The sequence below is a fragment of the Sciurus carolinensis genome, chromosome 17 (assembly GCF_902686445.1).
Source record: "Sciurus carolinensis chromosome 17, mSciCar1.2, whole genome shotgun sequence".
Lineage (NCBI taxonomy): Eukaryota > Metazoa > Chordata > Mammalia > Rodentia > Sciuridae > Sciurus > Sciurus carolinensis.
This window is the reverse complement of record NC_062229.1, coordinates 13,973,383-13,991,753: the sequence shown is the minus strand read 5'-3', so window position 1 is coordinate 13,991,753 and position 18,371 is coordinate 13,973,383. Positions and strand designations below refer to the sequence as shown.

General features: G+C 52.0%; 1 protein-coding gene across 1 annotated transcript in view; it reads right to left on the bottom strand.

Moving 5' to 3' along the window:
- Nucleotides 1-200: 200 nt before the first annotated feature.
- Nucleotides 201-18,371, bottom strand: part of Smarca4 (SWI/SNF related, matrix associated, actin dependent regulator of chromatin, subfamily a, member 4) — an 85,931-nt gene continuing 67,760 nt past the window's right edge. The window contains 5 exon segments of the mRNA XM_047530230.1: nucleotides 201-3,072; nucleotides 4,406-4,548; nucleotides 4,659-4,791; nucleotides 5,459-5,560; nucleotides 5,929-6,037. Coding sequence (XP_047386186.1) covers nucleotides 3,040-3,072; nucleotides 4,406-4,548; nucleotides 4,659-4,791; nucleotides 5,459-5,560; nucleotides 5,929-6,037 — 520 coding nt within the window. The 3' untranslated portion in view covers nucleotides 201-3,039.

Sequence of the window (18,371 nt, the reverse complement as noted above, 5' to 3'; positions counted from 1 at the left end):
AGTTTAGTGAGATCTGTCTCGTTTAAAATCGTTCATGCCGGGCACGGTGGCGCTCGCCTGTAATCCCAGCGGCTCGGGAGGCTGAGTTCAAAGCCAGCCTCAGCAAAAGCCAGGTGCTGAGAACTCAGTGAAACCCTGTGTCTTAAGCTGGGGATGTGGCCTTGATTTGAGTGCCCGCAAGTTTAATCCCCAGTACCAGAAAAAAAAATTGTGTCATGCCGTCCCAGTTACTGCCACCGTGTAATAGATCACTCCACAGGTTAGTGGCTGAAGAGTCATCAGTTTATTGTCTCCTGGTTTCTGTGGGTCAAGAATGTAGTGGTGGGGCTCAACCAGGTGGTTCTGGCTTCACAAGTGTGGCTGGAGGCTGCAGATGACAGCCGAAGGTCAAGGCTCCAGGGTGTGCTACCCACATGGCCATGTTTGGGCTTCTGCAAAAAATGGCGGCTGGGCTGTCCTATGGCAGCCAGTGGCTTTAAGAGTATGTGCACGTCCCAGCAGGAAAGGTGCAAGCTGGAGCGCTTCCGTGGCCTGCCTGTGGCAGTCACAGTGTTGTTTCCACAGCCCTGGGTCAGTTACCAGGGGCCCCAAGCCCACCCAACAGGAGAAGGGAATTAGGGGAGTGGGAAGATATGGGGCCCCCATCCAGGCTGTCAGGGCCCTGCCCAGGCTCCCCTTGCACTTGGACCTGGCTTGCTAGTCTTTTCTTTCTTTTTGGTACCGGGGATTGAGCCCAGGGGCACTTAATCACTGCACCACATCCCCAGCCCTTCTTTATATTTTACTCAGAGACAGGGTCTCACCGAGTTCCTTAGGGCCTCACGAGGCTGGCTTTGAACTCTCCTGCTTCAGCTTCCCGAGCCACTGGGGTTACAGGCATGTGCCACCGCATCTGGTGGGCTTCCCAGTCTGAAGGTCCTGCTCACCCATGTCTTACAGATGCTTCCCTTGCTTGTGTGGGGACAGAGACCTTCCTGTTTCTTAACCCACCACTCCTCTCAGGTGGCCCCTGAGAACTCTGTGCAGCCTGGGCAGGCGGCTTAAGCCATCCATGAACTGAGAGTGAATCCTCTACCCCTCAGGGTTTGGGAGAAATCAGGAGCGGAGGTCCTGGTCTGCAGGGAAGAGGGAGCAAGGGTGAGCGCACAGGCCAGGAGGGCTGGTGGCTGGCAAGCAGCTGTCACTAGGCCAGAATGCCCTGGTTAACAGCCAACATTGTTGGGCATGGTGCACATGCCTGCAATCCTAGCAACTTGGGAGGCCAAGGCAAGAGGATCACTAGTTTGAGGCAAGCCTGGGAAACACAGACTTGTCTCAAAATAAAATTTAAAAAAAGGAGCTGGGCTGCACCTCAGTGGTAAAGCGCCTGCCAACCGCTTTGTTGTGAAGCTCTGGATTTAAGCCCTAGTACTGCACAGAAGGTAGGGCAAGTAAGGTATCAGATACCTCTGAAGGGTGGGAGGGGGAGCCTTTCTCCCTGTTGTCTCCTGCTGGCAGCTGAAGTGTGGTTTGTATAGAGTGAGCCATGGCAGGCATCTTGGGCCATGAGGACATAAGGTGGTGCACAGTGAAACAGTAACATAGATGCTTATTTCTGATTTTGTGTGACACCAACTCCAGACTCTCAACAGAAATAAGAAGTCAGATCTCACGTCTAAGTGGATATTATTTTGGATTTGGCTGCCATATCATCATAACCCATAATATTACAATATACGGGTTTCACATGTTCTTATTTCTGCCTCTGCTTAAGGGGCATATTTTAAAACTGGTCTCAGTGCTGGGTGTGGTGGCACATGCCTGTAATCCCAGAAGCTTGAGAGGCTGAGGCAGGAGGATGGCAAGTTTGAGGCCAGCCTCAGCAACTTAGTGAGACCCTTAAGATAAAAAATAAGGTCTGAGTGGTAAAGCACCTCTGGGTTCAGGGTTCAGTCCCAGTACCCCAAAAATAAATAAATAAAATTGGTCTCAGTTTATACTGAATACCACGAAATCAGTTTTGGTGAGCTGGTTTTCTATAACGTCAAAATAAATCAGGTCTATTAAGTCAAAATTATCACAAAAACAAAGGGAAAGGGGGGGTTTCCAAAATAATGGAGCAAGGATCTTGGCAAATCCTTGTTCTAAAAACTAAACTGAAACTAGACAAACCGTTCCAAGCAGTCACCTGTCAGCGTGAGGCTCGTGTGTGCAAGGGGCACCAGGTGGGGCCTGGAGGATCTGCACTGCCTGAGACTCTTGTAAACACGTCCAAAGAGCTAAAGGGTCACGCCTGAGGAACGGCCGGTGGGTATGAAAACACTGACACATCCCAACTGCAGGCTGGCGCTTCCTGGGATGCCCTGAGCACCACGTCCCCGTCACAGCCCTGCCTGCCCCGGTGGCTACTGTCTGCTCCCAGCACAGCAGGGCCAGGAGCCCAAGCATGTGGCCTGGTCAAGACTGTCTTGTCTCCCGAGGCCTCAGTGTTCTCCTCTGTGAAACGGACCCTGGTGTCCTGGTGATGGAGGACTGGCACCTGGACAGAGCCTGGCCCCGACTCCTGGCAGTGGGAGCCCAGGAGCCAGGAAGGAGTGACCGGGGCCACTGTCTTGTGGTGTTGGTTTAATTTATTACTGTTTGACATCCAGTGACACTGACATACCCCACCGGGCCCGTGGCCCCCGGCCCCCGGCGAGTCTGACCTGTCCAACAGAGTACAGTACGAGGAGTGGACGGCTACACACATGCACCCACACTTACACTACAGTGATCAGCCGCAGCCGCAGCCGCGCCGCCAGGGAAGCGCGACGGGGCAGCGCCCAATGCATGATTCCCTTGAACAGTTAATGCTGTTACAAACGCTACCGATGCCAGGACAGGGCCAGACACGAACGGTCCTACATCTTCTCTGCCGCATAAATATGGAAGATTCTTTGTTTATACAGTTTCCCCCAAGTCTGGAACTACGTCTGCTGCTACCCGTTACTGCTAAGGGCTACTCCGTCTCAGCTCGGGAACGAGGGCTTGGGGCGGACGGAGGCTCTGGAATGTCGGAGCTCAGTCTTCCTCACTGCCACTTCCTGAGCGGTCCTGGACAAGGGACAGAAGAGTGAGTCACCCCACCTGAGGCGGCACCCTACCAGGCCACCTGGACTTCAAACGTACTTGTGCAGCGAAGCACCAGGCAGCCTCGGAGCCCCTCCCTGGGGCACGACAGCAACTCCGCTCTTCCCAGAGCCTGGCTCTGCGCCCACGCCCCTCCCCCTTGGGATCTGGGTACCCACTCAGACCCCCTTGTTCCATTCTGTTGCTGTCTGCCTGTCCCTGTGCCAATATTTGTGGCTTTGAAACTACAAGCATCTGTTCCATGTAAATGAGTTACATAGTTTGGTAAGGGCCACAAAATGCCCCGCAGGACCTGAACTGTGCAGAGGGGCGCTGTTACAACCCAGCCCCAGGGCCAGCCCTCTCATGGTCCAGGATGTCACTAATGTCCTTGAAGGTCAGATTTTTTTCCCCTGGGACTTTATTTGAAGCTACTGTAAAAGCTGTAAGAGGAACCCAGGAAACGAGGGGGCTGACCGAGCTTCTGTGGGAGCTGGGCCTGGGCTGTGGTGTACCCGGAGTACACAGGACCACTCTGCTTTGTCACAGAGGAACCTGAGGCTGGAGAAAAAAGGGACCTCCCAGGTCCCACAGAAGGAAGGAGCCAAGCTTAAGGCCAGCCAGGGCATCTGCTGGCTCCGCCCGGAAGCACGCTCGCCACGGTGTGACCTGGCACTTCTCCTGGGCCCAGGGCCCACCAGTGTCAGAGACTGTGGACTCATCACACTAGACGGCCCTGGCACCATGTCTGGGGGTTGTGTGTTAGCGGTGCTAGGGATGGAACCCAGGGTCCTGCGCGTTTTCTACCACTGAGCCACACCCCAGTCCTTGTCCTGCACAGGCTACAGCAGAAGGACGAGAGGCCCAAGGGCATGGCGTGTTACACAAGGACAAGGACACCAGGAACGCCCCCTGTCGTGGAGGGTGCTACATCTGTCCAAATGGACTGTCTGGTGCCACCTCCAACCCTGGAAAAGATCCTGCCCATCTGCCTGGACAGGGGGCCTTGGTGTCCTGGGGTGGGCTGCACTGCAGGCTGTCGCCAGAAGCCTGAGGCCTCTTGTGCCACCACTGTGGGTGCCCACTGGCTTATGGGGTCACAGACTCAGGCAGGGGTGGTTGTGTGACCTGTGGCAAGTCACATAATGGCAAGCCTCAGCTTTCTCACTGCAGAGCAGGGCCTCTAGCACCCACTATCACGGGCCACTGCCTCGGCCTGGACCTGCGACAGCTGCCTGGTGTGTGGAGTCTGGCTCCCCCGCTGCCCACCAGCCCTGGGTGGTCCAGTTGGGCTGCTGCAGGGCTGTGGGGACCTCACCTCCTCTTGCTCCTCCTCACTGTCATCGTCGCTCACAACTGGTTTGGCCCGAGACCCCCGGCTTGGCCGCCGCCGGCCCCCCTTTAGCCGGTCCTGTGCCTTCTCCTTCCGGCCGAGCTTGATCTTCACTTTGACGGAGCGGGCTGCGGTGGGGGCCAGAAAGCGGGCAAGGAGGAGAGAGGTGGTGAGCCCGGGGAGCCAGCGCATCTGCCACCAACCTGCTCCCGCCCTCATCCTTCTCCCTGGGACTCACATTCAGATTCTGAACCTTCCTCCTCGCCCTCCTCCTCTTCCTCACTCTCCTCGCCTTCGCTGTCATCCTCTTTCTCGATTTTCTGCCTCACGCTGGTAAAGACTGACTGCAGGACGATGGAGTCCTCATAGATCTGGTGGGGACACAGGGCTGAATTGGGTGCGGTCAGAAGGCTACCCTATCCCAAGCTCAGTGGCCAGCCCAGCCCTGGGTGAGTGGGGCTTCTGTCCCCACAGAGTGTCTCCCAGCGGTTGCCCTGAGAGCATCAGGCTTATTACACGCTCCTGGAGAAAAGGGGAGGGAGGTTAAGTTTTGAATGCTCACAGCGCCTCCCTTCCTCTGAAGACCCCAGCAAGCGTCTCTTAAAGGCTCTGAGAAGGTGGGCAGTGATACGAGAAACGCAAGCCCCTGCAGAGGCCTCCACTTCCACAGACTCATCAAAGGAAAACCCCATTCCTGGGAGGCGCCCATCCCAAACACACTTTGCCAAGCTGAGGGTGTGGGTTGTATCAAGTTCACCACAGAAAAGGCTGCATCCATAGGATTCCTTTCATGAGAGTCCCCCAGAGCATTTAAACCCCGACTTCTCCACCGGTCTGCACAGGGCCACCTGGATGGACAGGTCCGCTTCCTCAGCGGGGTTGCTCATTCTTTTTCGTGTGCTATTACTGTCAATACACGTTAGCTCAAGTTCCCAGACTGGGAAGTTTAAAGCCAATCCATCAACTGAACCGAGGGGCAGGTTGTCTGGAGCCTGGGCAAAGGTGGCCGGGCCAGAGGGCCCAGGCAGTGCTGCTCACCAGCGAGCCCTCCAGGTTGAAGGTCTGTGCGTTCTGGCACAGCAGCATCACGTCCTTCTCCAGGTCGCTGAGGCTGCGGTACTTGTGGTTGCGGATGCGTTCCTGTGGGGGGAAGGCAGGCCTCACCTCAGGGCCCCCTCACCCACCTGCCCCCACTGTGCGCCTGCAGACCCCTGGGCCCCTTTGCGAACTCAGGGCCATAGTAACCTCCAGGAAGGGCTGGACACCAGCTGCGTGCAGGCATGCTGGCTAGCTGGGGTGCTTAAGGCCACCAGAAACCCCAAGAATTAGTCACTGGCTTCTGACTAGCTTGGCCACGTCCCTGCTGGGTCTCTGATTATCTTTCCCATATGCCTCTGTGGTAGATGGGGCTACCCATGGAAGCCTCCGGTTCTATCACATTGTCCCCAGTATCAATGTGGGGTACGCGCTTGCCAAGAGTCCCAGTGCCCACCCCATGCTGGGGTTACCTTTATCTTCTTGAAGTCCACAGGCTTGCGGATGAGCTCGTAGTATTCAGGCAGCTCCTTGCGGGAAGGCAGCTGGATGAAAACCTCACTGAGCTGACGTCCACTACTACTGTAAGGCAGGACATGGCGCACGTCACTCCCGGGCCGCCCTCCTGGGAGACTCCCTACCCCCCCACCATTTGAGAGCAGAGAGGATGAGAAGGAACTGCAGACTCGAGAACTGTGCATGTGCACTGTCTCGTGATTTCTGGGACACTGCTGAAAGGCCCAGGATACACCTGGAACTCAGCTCCAGCCCCAGCCCTGGAGGAAACGACTGCCCTCCGCACGCACGGCGCTTCACCAGCGGCTGGTGCTCATGTCTGGTGCTACAGTGAGTTTGCTCATGCTGGCGGCATCACACACAGGCGTTTCCAAAGACCAAGGTTCATGTGTGGGTTTGTCTCTTGCAGGTGGCACCACAAGCCAGCAACCTTCAGAAAAGGTAGAAAGAATCCAAGAAGAAAGGTCTTCCAGGGCTTTCCACCGGGTGAGTGCACATTTTCCGTAAGGGAGCAGAGGAAGAGGGGCCACAAAGTGCGGCGGGGTCTCCTGCACTGTCTCCTGGTGAAACCAGGAGCCCTGCCTTCCACAGGGAACACAGCCGAGGATGACGGCAGATGCTTCGAGAACAGAACCCAGGTTGGGCATGGAGGTCCCAGTGGCTCGGGAGGCTGAGGCAGGGGATCATAAGTTTGAAGTTAGCCTCAGCAGCCTAGGGAGGTCCTTTCCCCCAAAATAAAAAAGGGTAGGGGATGGAACACAATGGTAAAGTGCCCCTGGATTCATGCCCAGCACATAAAAAACAAAACCACAGAACATGGAGAGCAGATGTCCCTTTCTGCCCTAGCATCCTCCTCTGTCCTCAAGTCCTGGCTGGCCCACCCAGGGCTCCTACAGGGTATGGATAGTTGGACAGTATGTGGGCTTGGCTAGCTGTGGGGTGGTTATCCAAGGAGCCGAGTGACCTGGTCAGTCCTGTTCTGAAGGGCCCCCTCCTCACCCAAGGTGCCAACATGCTCCACCTGAGACTTTATGTGAACCCTTCCACCAAACGTCTGGTGTAATCCTGCCCTGGCACCTCCAGGTGCTTCGCCACTTGGGCCTTTCAATGTCCAACTTTAGACAGGTGCAAGGAAAAATCAGCACTGTCCTGAATCTTCTTTAGTAATTATGGGCAGAAATGGAGCCTTCTCAGCATCCTCAGGCCAGATTTACCAGCCAGCTTGCCTTTCCAGGGCTGCTCATGGCCTGGGTCTTGGGCAGCCTCGTGCTCATTTTGGTGTCTCCATGTGTCACAAAGCCCCTGACCCAATGGAGAGGGGCACCTCTCCCAACCATCAGCACTTGGGCTGGGCCAGGCACTGGCCAGTGAGGTGGAAGGTCAGCATGCCCTGCCCACCTCGGCGCTCCTCCCCTCTAGGCTTTGCTTTCCCCGGCGTATGGGGGGACAGGAGCTGGCTTCCAGGTTGTGTCTTCAGCCTCTGTCCCTGCCCTGTGTGTGGGACTAGCCATCCCCACTGGAGAACGTGTTCCCTGCCTCCAGGGAGCAGGCTGGGAGGAGTCTGGCTGCAGGAAGCTCGGAAAACTAGACACAGCAGACCTGGCACTGTTAGGAGGGACACCCACACCCCTCCACCTGGGGACAGCACCCTCACAGCTGGCAGGCTCATTGGCAGCTCTATCCTCTCCTGAACCTGCACGCCTTACTCTCTTCCTGTGGTTTTTTGTGTGGGTGGTGCTGGGACAGAACCTAGGACCACCTGTGCATGCCAGGCAAGTGAGCTGCACCCAAGCCCTCACGCCCCTTTAACACAAGATGCAATACCGTGGGCTACACCCTGGGCTCCTGGTGGCCCTGGGCTCTAGCTGGGCTTGGCCTCCTCTGGAACTTGTGAGATGGAATTTCACAGGAGGCTCCCACACCTGTCCTGCCAGCCTCACTGCTACGAGACGGTCTTGGCTACTCTGTCCTTGTGAGCACACAGGGGTGTCCACTGCTGAGCTGTGTCCTGCCCTGGTCATTAGAAGCCAGACCTGTGGGTACTCAGATACCAGTGCTTGGTTCACATTTCTCTCAAAAATTTACCTGGGAGGGAAAGTACCTGCCATAGGGTGAGGACATGCTCGGACACAGCCAGCATTTGCTCCCTGCAGCACACGAGCAGGCGTCGTCCCTGACCTGGCACCTGTGCCCCCACTGCTCAGCCTCACTTAGAATTCTGCAAAGCTGGCTGTGGCCCCCGCGCCTCTCTGATCCATGTTCCTGGTGCAGCCGAGCACCGTCCTGCAGGCTGCAAGCGGCTCCACAGCCTTTCACACGGCGTCAGAGCCCACCTCTTGCTCATGCCTCCCCAAGGGGTCTTGTCTTGTTGGGCACGTTCACTGCTGATCTCTGCTCCCGGCTGTGGTTTGTCTCCTTACTCTCCTCACAGTGCCCTGTGGGTGGATCTTAATTCAGTCCTCTTTATCCACATGCTCTTTTTTACTTGGTGCTTATGACTGTCCTGTCCTGTTAAAGTTATCTCTGGCCAGGCACACCTGTAATTTCAGAAGACTGAGGAGGAGGATCACAAGTTCAAGGTCAGCCTCAGCAAATTAGTGAGACCCTGTCTCAAATTAGAAAGGGCTGGGGATGTGGCTCAGTGGTAGCACGCACCAGGCCCTGGGTTCTGTTCCTAGCACTGCCAAACAACAACCCCCACCCCCCACCCCATCACTGCCTAACCTAAGATCACAGAAGAATCCCACTTTCTCTGAAATTTCCATCTCCTCCCTTTTAACATGACCATTCACCCTGGTGAGTTCTCCCCACATCAGCCCTCATCATCCCATCCTTACCGTGGGTCTCCCCAGCCAGAACACAGGCCCTGAGGGCACGGCCCATGCTTGATGACTGATGACTGCCTACTGTCACTGGCAACCAGAACAAAGCCTGGTACACAGTAGATGCTCAGTAAACTCTTGTTGAATGATGGACACTTAGGCTCAAAGTTTCTGGGTCACAGAGTAGTAGGAATCCCAACCTGAGCCTCACCAAGTTGCCTCTAACTGAGGTGCCTCCACACTGAGAGGTTACTTGTACGCTGCTGTTCTAGTAAAGACTCCACTGCAGTCACCAGGAGCTGCCTGCATCGTGCAACAGTGGCCAGCAAGGCAGCCTTCTGTCTTTGTGGGACTTGCTCTGGGAAAAGCTTCTGCAGGCTGAGCACTGTCTGGGAACCCGAGACCTGCCAGCAGCTGGGTCGTGAAGGAATCTGCAGACTGTTGGGATAGGCCCTGTGACCCCAAACTAGACACAGGCAAGAGCACCTGCCATGACCTGATGCCTCCGGGGCCAGGTTTCACTGCCCTGGCAACAACTGCTGACCAATTACAACAAAGCCACCTCTGCCGCCCTGCCTCTGGGTATCAACTTCTGCAGCAGGGGTTTCCCCAACCTCATCCCCTAGAAAGGAACACAATTTATAGTAGAGGCTCAGAGTGATCAAGGCCTCACCTGGGAAGTGACTTGATGAAATTACAGGTCCTTCTTGGAGAAAGTAGCCTTAGTGGGGACCTTTGTTGTTTAACTTGTCATGATGCCCCTTTAGACAGGACAGGGCCTTCCTCCATACCAACTTGTGTTCCTGTCAGCTATGATCAGCTCAACTGCTCAGGTGGGAACCAAGCCAGCCAATCAGAGATCTCTGGAATTTTCTACCAGGAACTGGTGAAGCCAAGTTCTCTGTCTTCTTGGCCTGTGAAGCCCCACCGCAGCGCTGTGGGACCCATAGTTCAGCTGAGAGGCAGAACTGTAAGGGGACAGGGGAAAGTGGTGGGAGGGCTCTGGGTTCAGAGAGCTTGTTTTCTAGGAGGCCACAAACAACTCACTGGCCTCTAAGCCAAAAATATGCCCCCTTTCTTTCCAAGGAGGGGGTGGGGGGTTTTGAAGCTGGTTTCCTGACATATTAAGCCAAAAATCCTAATTGGCACATCCCTTCAAGTGTATTATTGAGTCTGTCTTTAAACCCAAATTACAAGATGAAGAGACAGGGGATTGGAAGAGACCAGGAAGCCCCTAAATAAGACAGAACTTGAGAGATCACCTATCCATTATCACCTTAATAGAGAAACCAGAGAGGTTAGGAGAGCAGGCTACCAACAGGAAGCTGGTGGCAGGTAGAATTCAGCTAGGTTGACTCATGGACTCTACCCCAGCCCCACCCACTTCCTCATTCACTGCTGTAAATCAAGGGCCAGCAAAATTATTTTGAGACAGGATCTCACTAAGTTGTAGAGGCTGGCCTCAAACCTGTGCTCTTCCTACCTCAGCTTCCTGAATTGCTGGGATTATAGGTTTGTACCACCACATCCAGCTTTGGAAAAAATTTCCTGCAAATAAATATTTTAGGTTTTGTGGGTCTGACATGCTGTGGCAACTACTCAGTTCTGCTGTTGTAAGAATGCAGCCAGGGACAATATATACGGAAATGGGCCTTGGCTGTGTTCCAATAAAACTTCATTTGTGAACAATGAAATCTGAGTTTGATGATTTTTGCAAGTTAAAATATCCTTCCTTTGCAGGTGATGGGCCAGGATTTTTTAATATTTTTTTTGCCCAGTGCTGGAGATTGAACACAGGGTCCCTCTACCACTGATACAGTACCCAGCCCTTTCTATTTTTTGACACAAGGTCTTGCTAAGTTACCTAGGCTGGCCTTGAATTTTCCATCCTCCTGTTTTAGCCTCCTTAGTATCTGGGCTTACAGGCTATGCCAGGCTGTTTTTTTTTTTTGCTTTTGTTTGAACACTGATTTGCAGTTTTGGTTCACTGACCTCTGTGGTGAATCCTAAAATCAACAAAGGAACGTCTGAATCAGGGGTAACGAGTCCCCAGCGTCCTAATCCTCCAACCATGGCAGACGTGGCAAATGGCTAACAGCATCACACCTTGAGCTTGAACAGACTCAGCTAGGCAAGAGCAATCAACTGAAGATGGAGCTTAAGCTAGATCCTGTCCACCCAGTACAGATGTGGTCCTGGCTCATTTGACACAGGACTCCAGTTCTACTTGCCTTCCTATGGCCCACTCGGATCATCTTCCTGTGACCTCTCTCTCTGTTCTGAGACCAGTCTCTTTTGACTCTAAATCAATAAACAGAGCCGGCAAGTGTCCCAGAAAGGAACAGCTCGATAGCAGCTCAATCAGGAAACCTGATTCAATAGCAGAATAGTCTGAAGGAGACTCACATAAGATAGCTCCAAAATGAAACACATAAAAGAGGCACGTTCTTAGTATAAAATAACTTTCTAGGTTCAATGTCTGACACATTATCAAGAAGTACCCTGAGAATTTAAAAAATGAGAACGCTAGAGCAAATTCATTTACTTATAGAAAAAATTCATTTCACTCATGCAGGACAGCAGTCTGCAACCTTGGCACTCTCCCAGTACAGAGCAGGTAGGGGAAGCTGTGCATCCAAGACCAGGCTGGCTGCAGGTTCCCATGAGCAGAGTTCCCACAGAGTAGACTTTTTGACAAGCTGATAGACTCTAACAAGCCAGTGATGTGTCTGGGGGAACCGTTTCTTATTATGGCTTTCATAATGAAATCCAAATTTAAGTTTTCTGGAATCCTGACACCCACTCTCCGTTCTGCTGGTGGCAGAATCTGATCATAACCCAGGCATGGCATCTACTTGGAATGTTTGCAGCAGCAGCTTCCCCAACACCACTGTGTCTTCAGGAACAGCACAATGACCCCAAGAATACTTCTCCAGACCAGGAAGTGATGCAAATAAAGGAGAAAGCAAGCTGCAGCTCCCCAGGCGGCGCAGCCAGAGGCCAGCCTGAGTGCAGGAGGCCCACGGCCTGAGTGCCAGCATCCCCAGAGGCCCAGTTCCTTTTCTGAATTGGCAACAAACTGACAGCCGCAGGATGCCTCAAGGTCCTTTTGAAATGGCAAATAAGGAAGGATCCTGACCCTGGGAACTGAGGGGGGGTGCTCTGGTCTAGCAGGAGCAGCAGGTGGGTGTTGGGGTGTGGGCTTGGAGAATGTAGCACTGAAGTACTGCCTAATGGAGTATGCAGGTGCTTGGCAAATGCTGGCCAGGTGAAGGCAGCAGGGCACGAGACCTGCTGCTGAACTTCCGGAAGACCCTCCTCGGGCAGGCAGGCAGGCAGGAAAACTGAGGGCTGCCCACCCAGATCCATCTGCTCTCAGCTGCGGACGCCTGCACCTCTGCTTTAAGCATGTGATGTTAAATGTGAATTTATGTCTTTAAACTTGGTACGACAGCTGATTTGGAGGGGAGTGTGTAAGTATCCCTAGCACAGGGTGCGAAGCCCGTGGTGGAGTCATCTTACACACAGGGCGGCTGGATATTTTTCTAAACAAATTCCAGGCAGGTTCAGAACCTCGGCGAGATTGAGCTCCACTGTGCCCTCTGCTGGGGTTATTTGGGCAGGGACCCTGGTCCTTATTCTGGAGCTTACCAGCTAGATAGAGACCCTCATCTGGCCAGAGCTGGCGTGTGGCAAGTTGAAGCTAGCTGGCCACACTGTACGGACCACATGCCTGGAAGTGAGGCCACCTCTTCCACCATCCCCGCACACTGCCCAGCCTGGCCCCGGCCAGCAGCAGCAGTTGGGGTTCCACAGATGCTCTCTCAACCAGCCCTGCTGAGGGAGCACTTTCCAGCAGCTGTGCCGCTAAAACTTTCCCAAAAGTACCAGAGGAGGCACACAGGACACCCACTTGCTGCCTTGACCACTGGCTATAGGACAGCTTCTCAAGGACCCAAGGGGAACGAAGTACCATCAGGCAGCACACACAGCCCTTGACAATCTAACCTAACCCCAAAGCCATGTCTAACTTCGGGTGCATTTCAGGTTTAAAGTAAAAATTCCTACGTCCAACTTCATTTCTTTATTCTGGCTTCTTGCTGGGGATGAAACCCAGTGCCTGGTGCATGCCAGGCACCATTCTGATTTTGATTCTGGAAGTGCCTCAGTGTGGTTTTGAGATTCAGATCACAGAAGCACTCTCTGCTGTGAGCAGGTGAATGGCCCTGGGGTCCCTGGGAATTCCTCAGCATGGACTCTGTTCCTGTTGAGCCCCTCAGCCTTGCTCAGCTTCTGGTCCAGGGAAGCCAGTGTCCTCCAGCCCTCTGCACACACTGTCCCCTCTGCCTGTGACACTTGTTATTCTTCTTTTCCCAGCTGACCTGCTCATCAGGCTCTGCTTAGGTGGGCCTTCCTACTGAAGGCCATCCGCGCCAACCAGTACTCTCCCGTCTTCCTCTCCTGCGGGGCCACAATTTGAAGTGCCTTTTCAGACCACCCTGCTGCCTGCGGTGTCGAGGTCTAGGCACTCCAGGGAGCGCCCCACATACAGCCAGGGAGCCTGAGGAGCGGTTGGTCCACTGGCTGTGGGTTGGAGTGAGAGTGAATGGTGAGCTTCCTGAGCAAGACAGCTGCAAACATCTGAGGAGTGATACAAAGGTGACACCAAGTACGATTCTGCCAGTGTAAACATAGCCTGGGGGCTCCAAAATGCCACCTAATAAATCAAAAGCAACATCCGGAATGACTGCAAGTGACAGGAAGGGCACCCCTACCTTTCCATAAATGTCTGGCTGCAACACAGCAGTTGGTACAGGCTGTGCCACTGTTGTCCCTTGGGTGCTGTTGCACTGAGGTACAATCAAGCTGCCACCTAAGGTTCCCAGGCATGGTACAAGCAGCAGTGTGCATTCCTGCTGGATCAGGCAGGCTCCTGACATTAATCAATGATGCCGCCCTGTACTTGTTCTTCAGTGTTCCCAAAGAACTGGGTTGCAGTACCTGCTCCTCTCTTCAGGTTCCACGTTCAACTCAATTATAGAACTACGCCGATTAGAGGGTGCTGGAAAGCAGACTAAAAAAACCAACAGAAAACCCAAATGCTTCCTTGAACGTTTAATTTTCTTTTTTGGAAAGGAACAACAGAAAATTACGTTCTTTTTCTTTTCTTTTCTTTTTTTTTTTTTGGTACTGGCAATAGAACCTGGGGTACTCTACCATTGAGCCGAATCCCTAGTCCATTTTATTTAATGTTATTTATTTTTCTGGTACCAGGGAGTGAACCCAGGGGCACTTAACCACTGAGTCATATCCTCAGCACCACCCCCTTTTTTTGTATTTTATTTAGAGACAGGGTCTCACTGAGTCGCTTATGGTCTTGCTAAGTTGCTGAAGCTGGCTTTGAACTTGCAATCCTCCTGAGCCACTGGGATTGCAGACATACACCACTGCATCAAGATTGTTTTATTTTAAATTTTGAGATAAGGTCTTGCTAAGTTGCTGAGGCTGGCCTTGAACTTGAGATCCTCCTGTCTCTACTTCTCAAGTCACTGTCCCAGTAAGCAACAGAAAAAAGTGAACTGTAATGCTACGTCTAATTTTATCCCACTCAAGTTCTCTTGGGTGTGGCACAGGTATGCAAGGCGAAGGGGCACCAGGCATGACTTGTGAACATCCCTGCCATGGCAGCTGGTGGCTTGGAACTTTGCAGGTGTCTAACAAGTGCAAAGGACCTACCTTGGTCCAAATAAAGAGGGGCAAATAAAGATCCTGCAAGGTAATCTCTGTTTCTCTGGGGCATTAGGCCTAGAAAGGCTTGAAAGTGGTTTGGGGTGGTAGCTCTGGGTCATGAGGCATCAACTTGACCTGCAGAGATGCTGGAAGGTCAGTCATGTCTACTTGATCCCAGAAAATCCCCCAAACAAGCCTGGAGGTTGAGGCTTCCCTGTTGGAAACACTGCGTTGTCTCACTGTTCCTAGGAGAGCGCTTACTGTGAATCCACTGGAAGCTCAGCTCACAGGGCTCTCCTGGATGCTGCCCTGTGTGCTTCCCTTTTCCTCTGGCTGACTGCCATCTTTGCCCTTTTACTGTGACAGTCTATAACATGAGTATAACAGCTTCCAAGTGTCCCTCTAGAGAACCTCTGATACGTGGTGGGGATAGGGACTCGTCTTTCCCTACCCTCACAAGGGATAGGTTGAACCCTGTCACTGTTTTCCCTTGTAGTTTCAAATTTGTTTAGGATGTCAGAAATATCTGCAAAATGAGTCAATTTTTGTACCCAAGCACCATTTTTTAAATTATCTGCCAAATGAGGTTGATACATTCCTGGTCCTTTTTGGTTTTTGAGACAGGGTCCGTGCGAAGTTGCTGGGGCTGAACCTCCAACTTGCAAACTCCTGCCTTGGCCTTCCAGCACATGGATTCCACATGAGCACCACCACACCAAGGTGCCCCATCTTTCCTTAGCTGATGTGCCCAGCTGGATCTCTTCCTGTGTGGCCACCAGCAAACCATGATCTAGGGAATGGACTGAACTATTCTGAGTGCAAACCAAGTGCTCCTCCAAGGTCCACTCTGCAGGCTTCCCTTGCCAATACCCATGTGCTGTGCCACTTGTCATTCCTCTATGGTCCCTCTTGGTTTCTGTGGTAACTCCCAGTATATTTTGGTACAGGGAACTGAACCCAGGGGCCCTGTACCACTGAGCTGTATACCCAGTGCTTTTATTTTGAGATAGGCTCTCACTAAGTTGCTGAGGGACTCACTAAGTTGCTGAGGCTGGCCTTGAACTTGTAATCCTCCTGCCTCAGCTTCCCTAGTTACTGGGACTATAGGTGTGTACCACCGTGCCCAGCGGGTGACTCCCAGTTCTGCGAAGTCGCCCATTCCAGGAGGATTCTAGGCTACGCAGAAACCACACTTGGACTCGGCTGTATGGTGTTCCACCTCATGAGTCAGACAGAAGCAAGGAGTGTAGCCAAGTCCAGAGTTCGTCTTCTTGGGCACACTGCAACTGGACTATCTTGACAAATTAGCCCCTTCACAAAGCCTAGGAGTTACTTTCAACTTCCCGTTGATTTATCATCTCATGTCCTAGGCTGGGAGAATATTATGTTCAGTCGCTGGGTGAGACATTTTCCCTTGTTGCATGATAAACAGGTAAATATGATGCTAATGAGACATGGAATGGACTGATAATTTAAATATTTATTCTTAGAAACATGCAAAACCGGCCGGGCATGTTGGCGCATGCCTATAATCCCAGTGGCTCAGGAGGTTGAGGCAGGAGGATCACGAGTTCAAAGCCAGCCTCAGCAATGGTGAGGTGCTAAGCAATTCAGTGAGACCCTGTCTCTAAATAAATAGAAAACAGGGCTGGGGATGTGGCTCAGTGATTGAGTACCCCTGAGTTCAATCTCCAGCACAGAAAAGAAAAGAAAAAAAAAAAAAAAAAAAAAAAAAAAAAGAAAATGAAAAAAATCATCCCAGGCCCTTCCCCAGGTCCCCTCGTTGCTGTTTAACCTGAAGCGTAGCAGACAAGAATGTCTTCACATCCAGATCCAGAGCTCTCCACATACCCTGGAAGCCCACTTGTACTGCTTTCTCCTATCTAGAGGGGTTAACTCCCAACTCCACAAAGCAGTCTTTCAACTTCACATAACTGGAAGCATTCTGGCCCTGCCTAGTGTCTGGCTTCCTGTTCTCAGAAAGATAGGATTCCCCACGTAACTACTCAGGAGGCTGAGGAAAAAAATCTCCGCATAGCAGGAATATGTGTATCTGTTCTCTAGTGGATGGACACTGGGCTGATTGCCCTTATGGGACTCGGAACCTTGTCTGTGTGGACATGCACTTGGCCCTTGGGGGAGATGATAGGATTAGTTACTGCTGAGAATGGACCATTCCTCCAAAGCAGGGCACAAGGTCTGGGTGCTCCACAGCCCTGCCAGCAGGAGCCCTGCCTTCCTGGTGGCTGTGGAGGCAGCAGCTCTGGTTCTAACATGCACTTCGCAATGCTGTGGTATGCGTGCCATGGCGCTTACGCTTGCCACGCTGAGCAGGCAGACGGATATCCTTCCGGGAGGTCTCTTCATACCCACTGTCCGTCTTCAAACTAGCTTGTCTTTCCCAGTCTGTGGAATGGGTCTTCACTGTCATAAGAAGAGTGTCCTTTGCTGAATACATTCCTAATCTTAGTGAAGTCTAATTTCACAGTCATTAATGGTCAATGGCTTTTGTGTCCTGTTGAAAAGACTACCTACTCAAAGGACATGAAGATCTCTCATGGTTTCTTCTAGAACATTAGCAAACTGCTTATTGTTGCTTTTTGCCATGTGGTAGCATTTTACACACAGACTTCAATCTTCACAATACCCTGGATTCAGTAGAAAAACCTTTTAAATCAAGTTTGTACATAGAATATTCTCAGCAGTCAAATTATAGATTGTAAGAAAATACATGCAAAATATACTTTCCTGAAAACACTTTAATTTTGAACAAAGCACTGAACTACACAAATGCAGAATGAAAACAGCATTTCAACTCCACCAAAATTACTCATCCTAAAAGGTGTAAAAGACACCTCACTAGGTGCTGTTTATTTTTGAACAGGAGACAATAAAAAAATCTTGTCTACAAACAGTATCTATGGCAGGTTTCAGAAATTCAACCTCATGCCTTAATAGTGACGGGGAGAGCAGGACCAGGATCTAGAATGTGACTTAGATCCTCTCCGTGACTACAATTCGGAGAAGCTGACCACCTTCTGTACAGCGGACCCCTGTCCTGAGCACTGCTGTGCCCAGCTCCTCCTCCGCATGACCTGCTGTAGCGGTCCTGATCATCACAGCCTCCATCGTATCCTCTGTTATCAAAATCCCAACCGCATGAGCTGCCACAGGTTGGTCTCCCCGTGTAAACTCCCGGTGTTGGGTATGTGGTCTTTTTGTTATAGAGAAATCAGCTGATTCTATATCCATCAATCTCCATTCCATTAGCACGTAGAACACTTCTTATCTTTACCTCCATAATCTACTTCAAAGGAATATGTGTGTGTGGTGGAAGGCGGGGGTCAAGGCGGTTCTTCCTACGTAGCTATCTAAAACGTAAGCAGGACTGACTGTAAAGCCCAGTCTACTTTCCTCACTGGCCTTTAAAAGGTCTTCTTCAAGTTTCCTTCTCAAGAAAATCATCAGAAATAATACAGGATGGGACAGAGGTGCAGCTCAGTGGCAGAACACGTGCTGAAGCAGCGATGAGACGCTGGTTTGTCTCCAGCACCAAAAAATAAAACACGGAGGTCTGTCTATTTGATCAGGCTTTTGCATATCTGGTATCCTAGGCTTCTACTTCTTTCTTTGTGGAATTTGCTTCAGACGTAAAGTCTGCATATAAGTCAATACTTTTTTTTCAAAACACCTACGCATTGTATTTTCAGACCTAGCTGGTGAGCTTCATTATGTCTCTTCTGATACTAAATCAGTCTTTTTCAGGACAACTCGTACTCGTCACACACCATCACCACTCCCTAAGCCTCGCACTTGGCAAGATTCTCCAGGCATGACAGCTCACACCT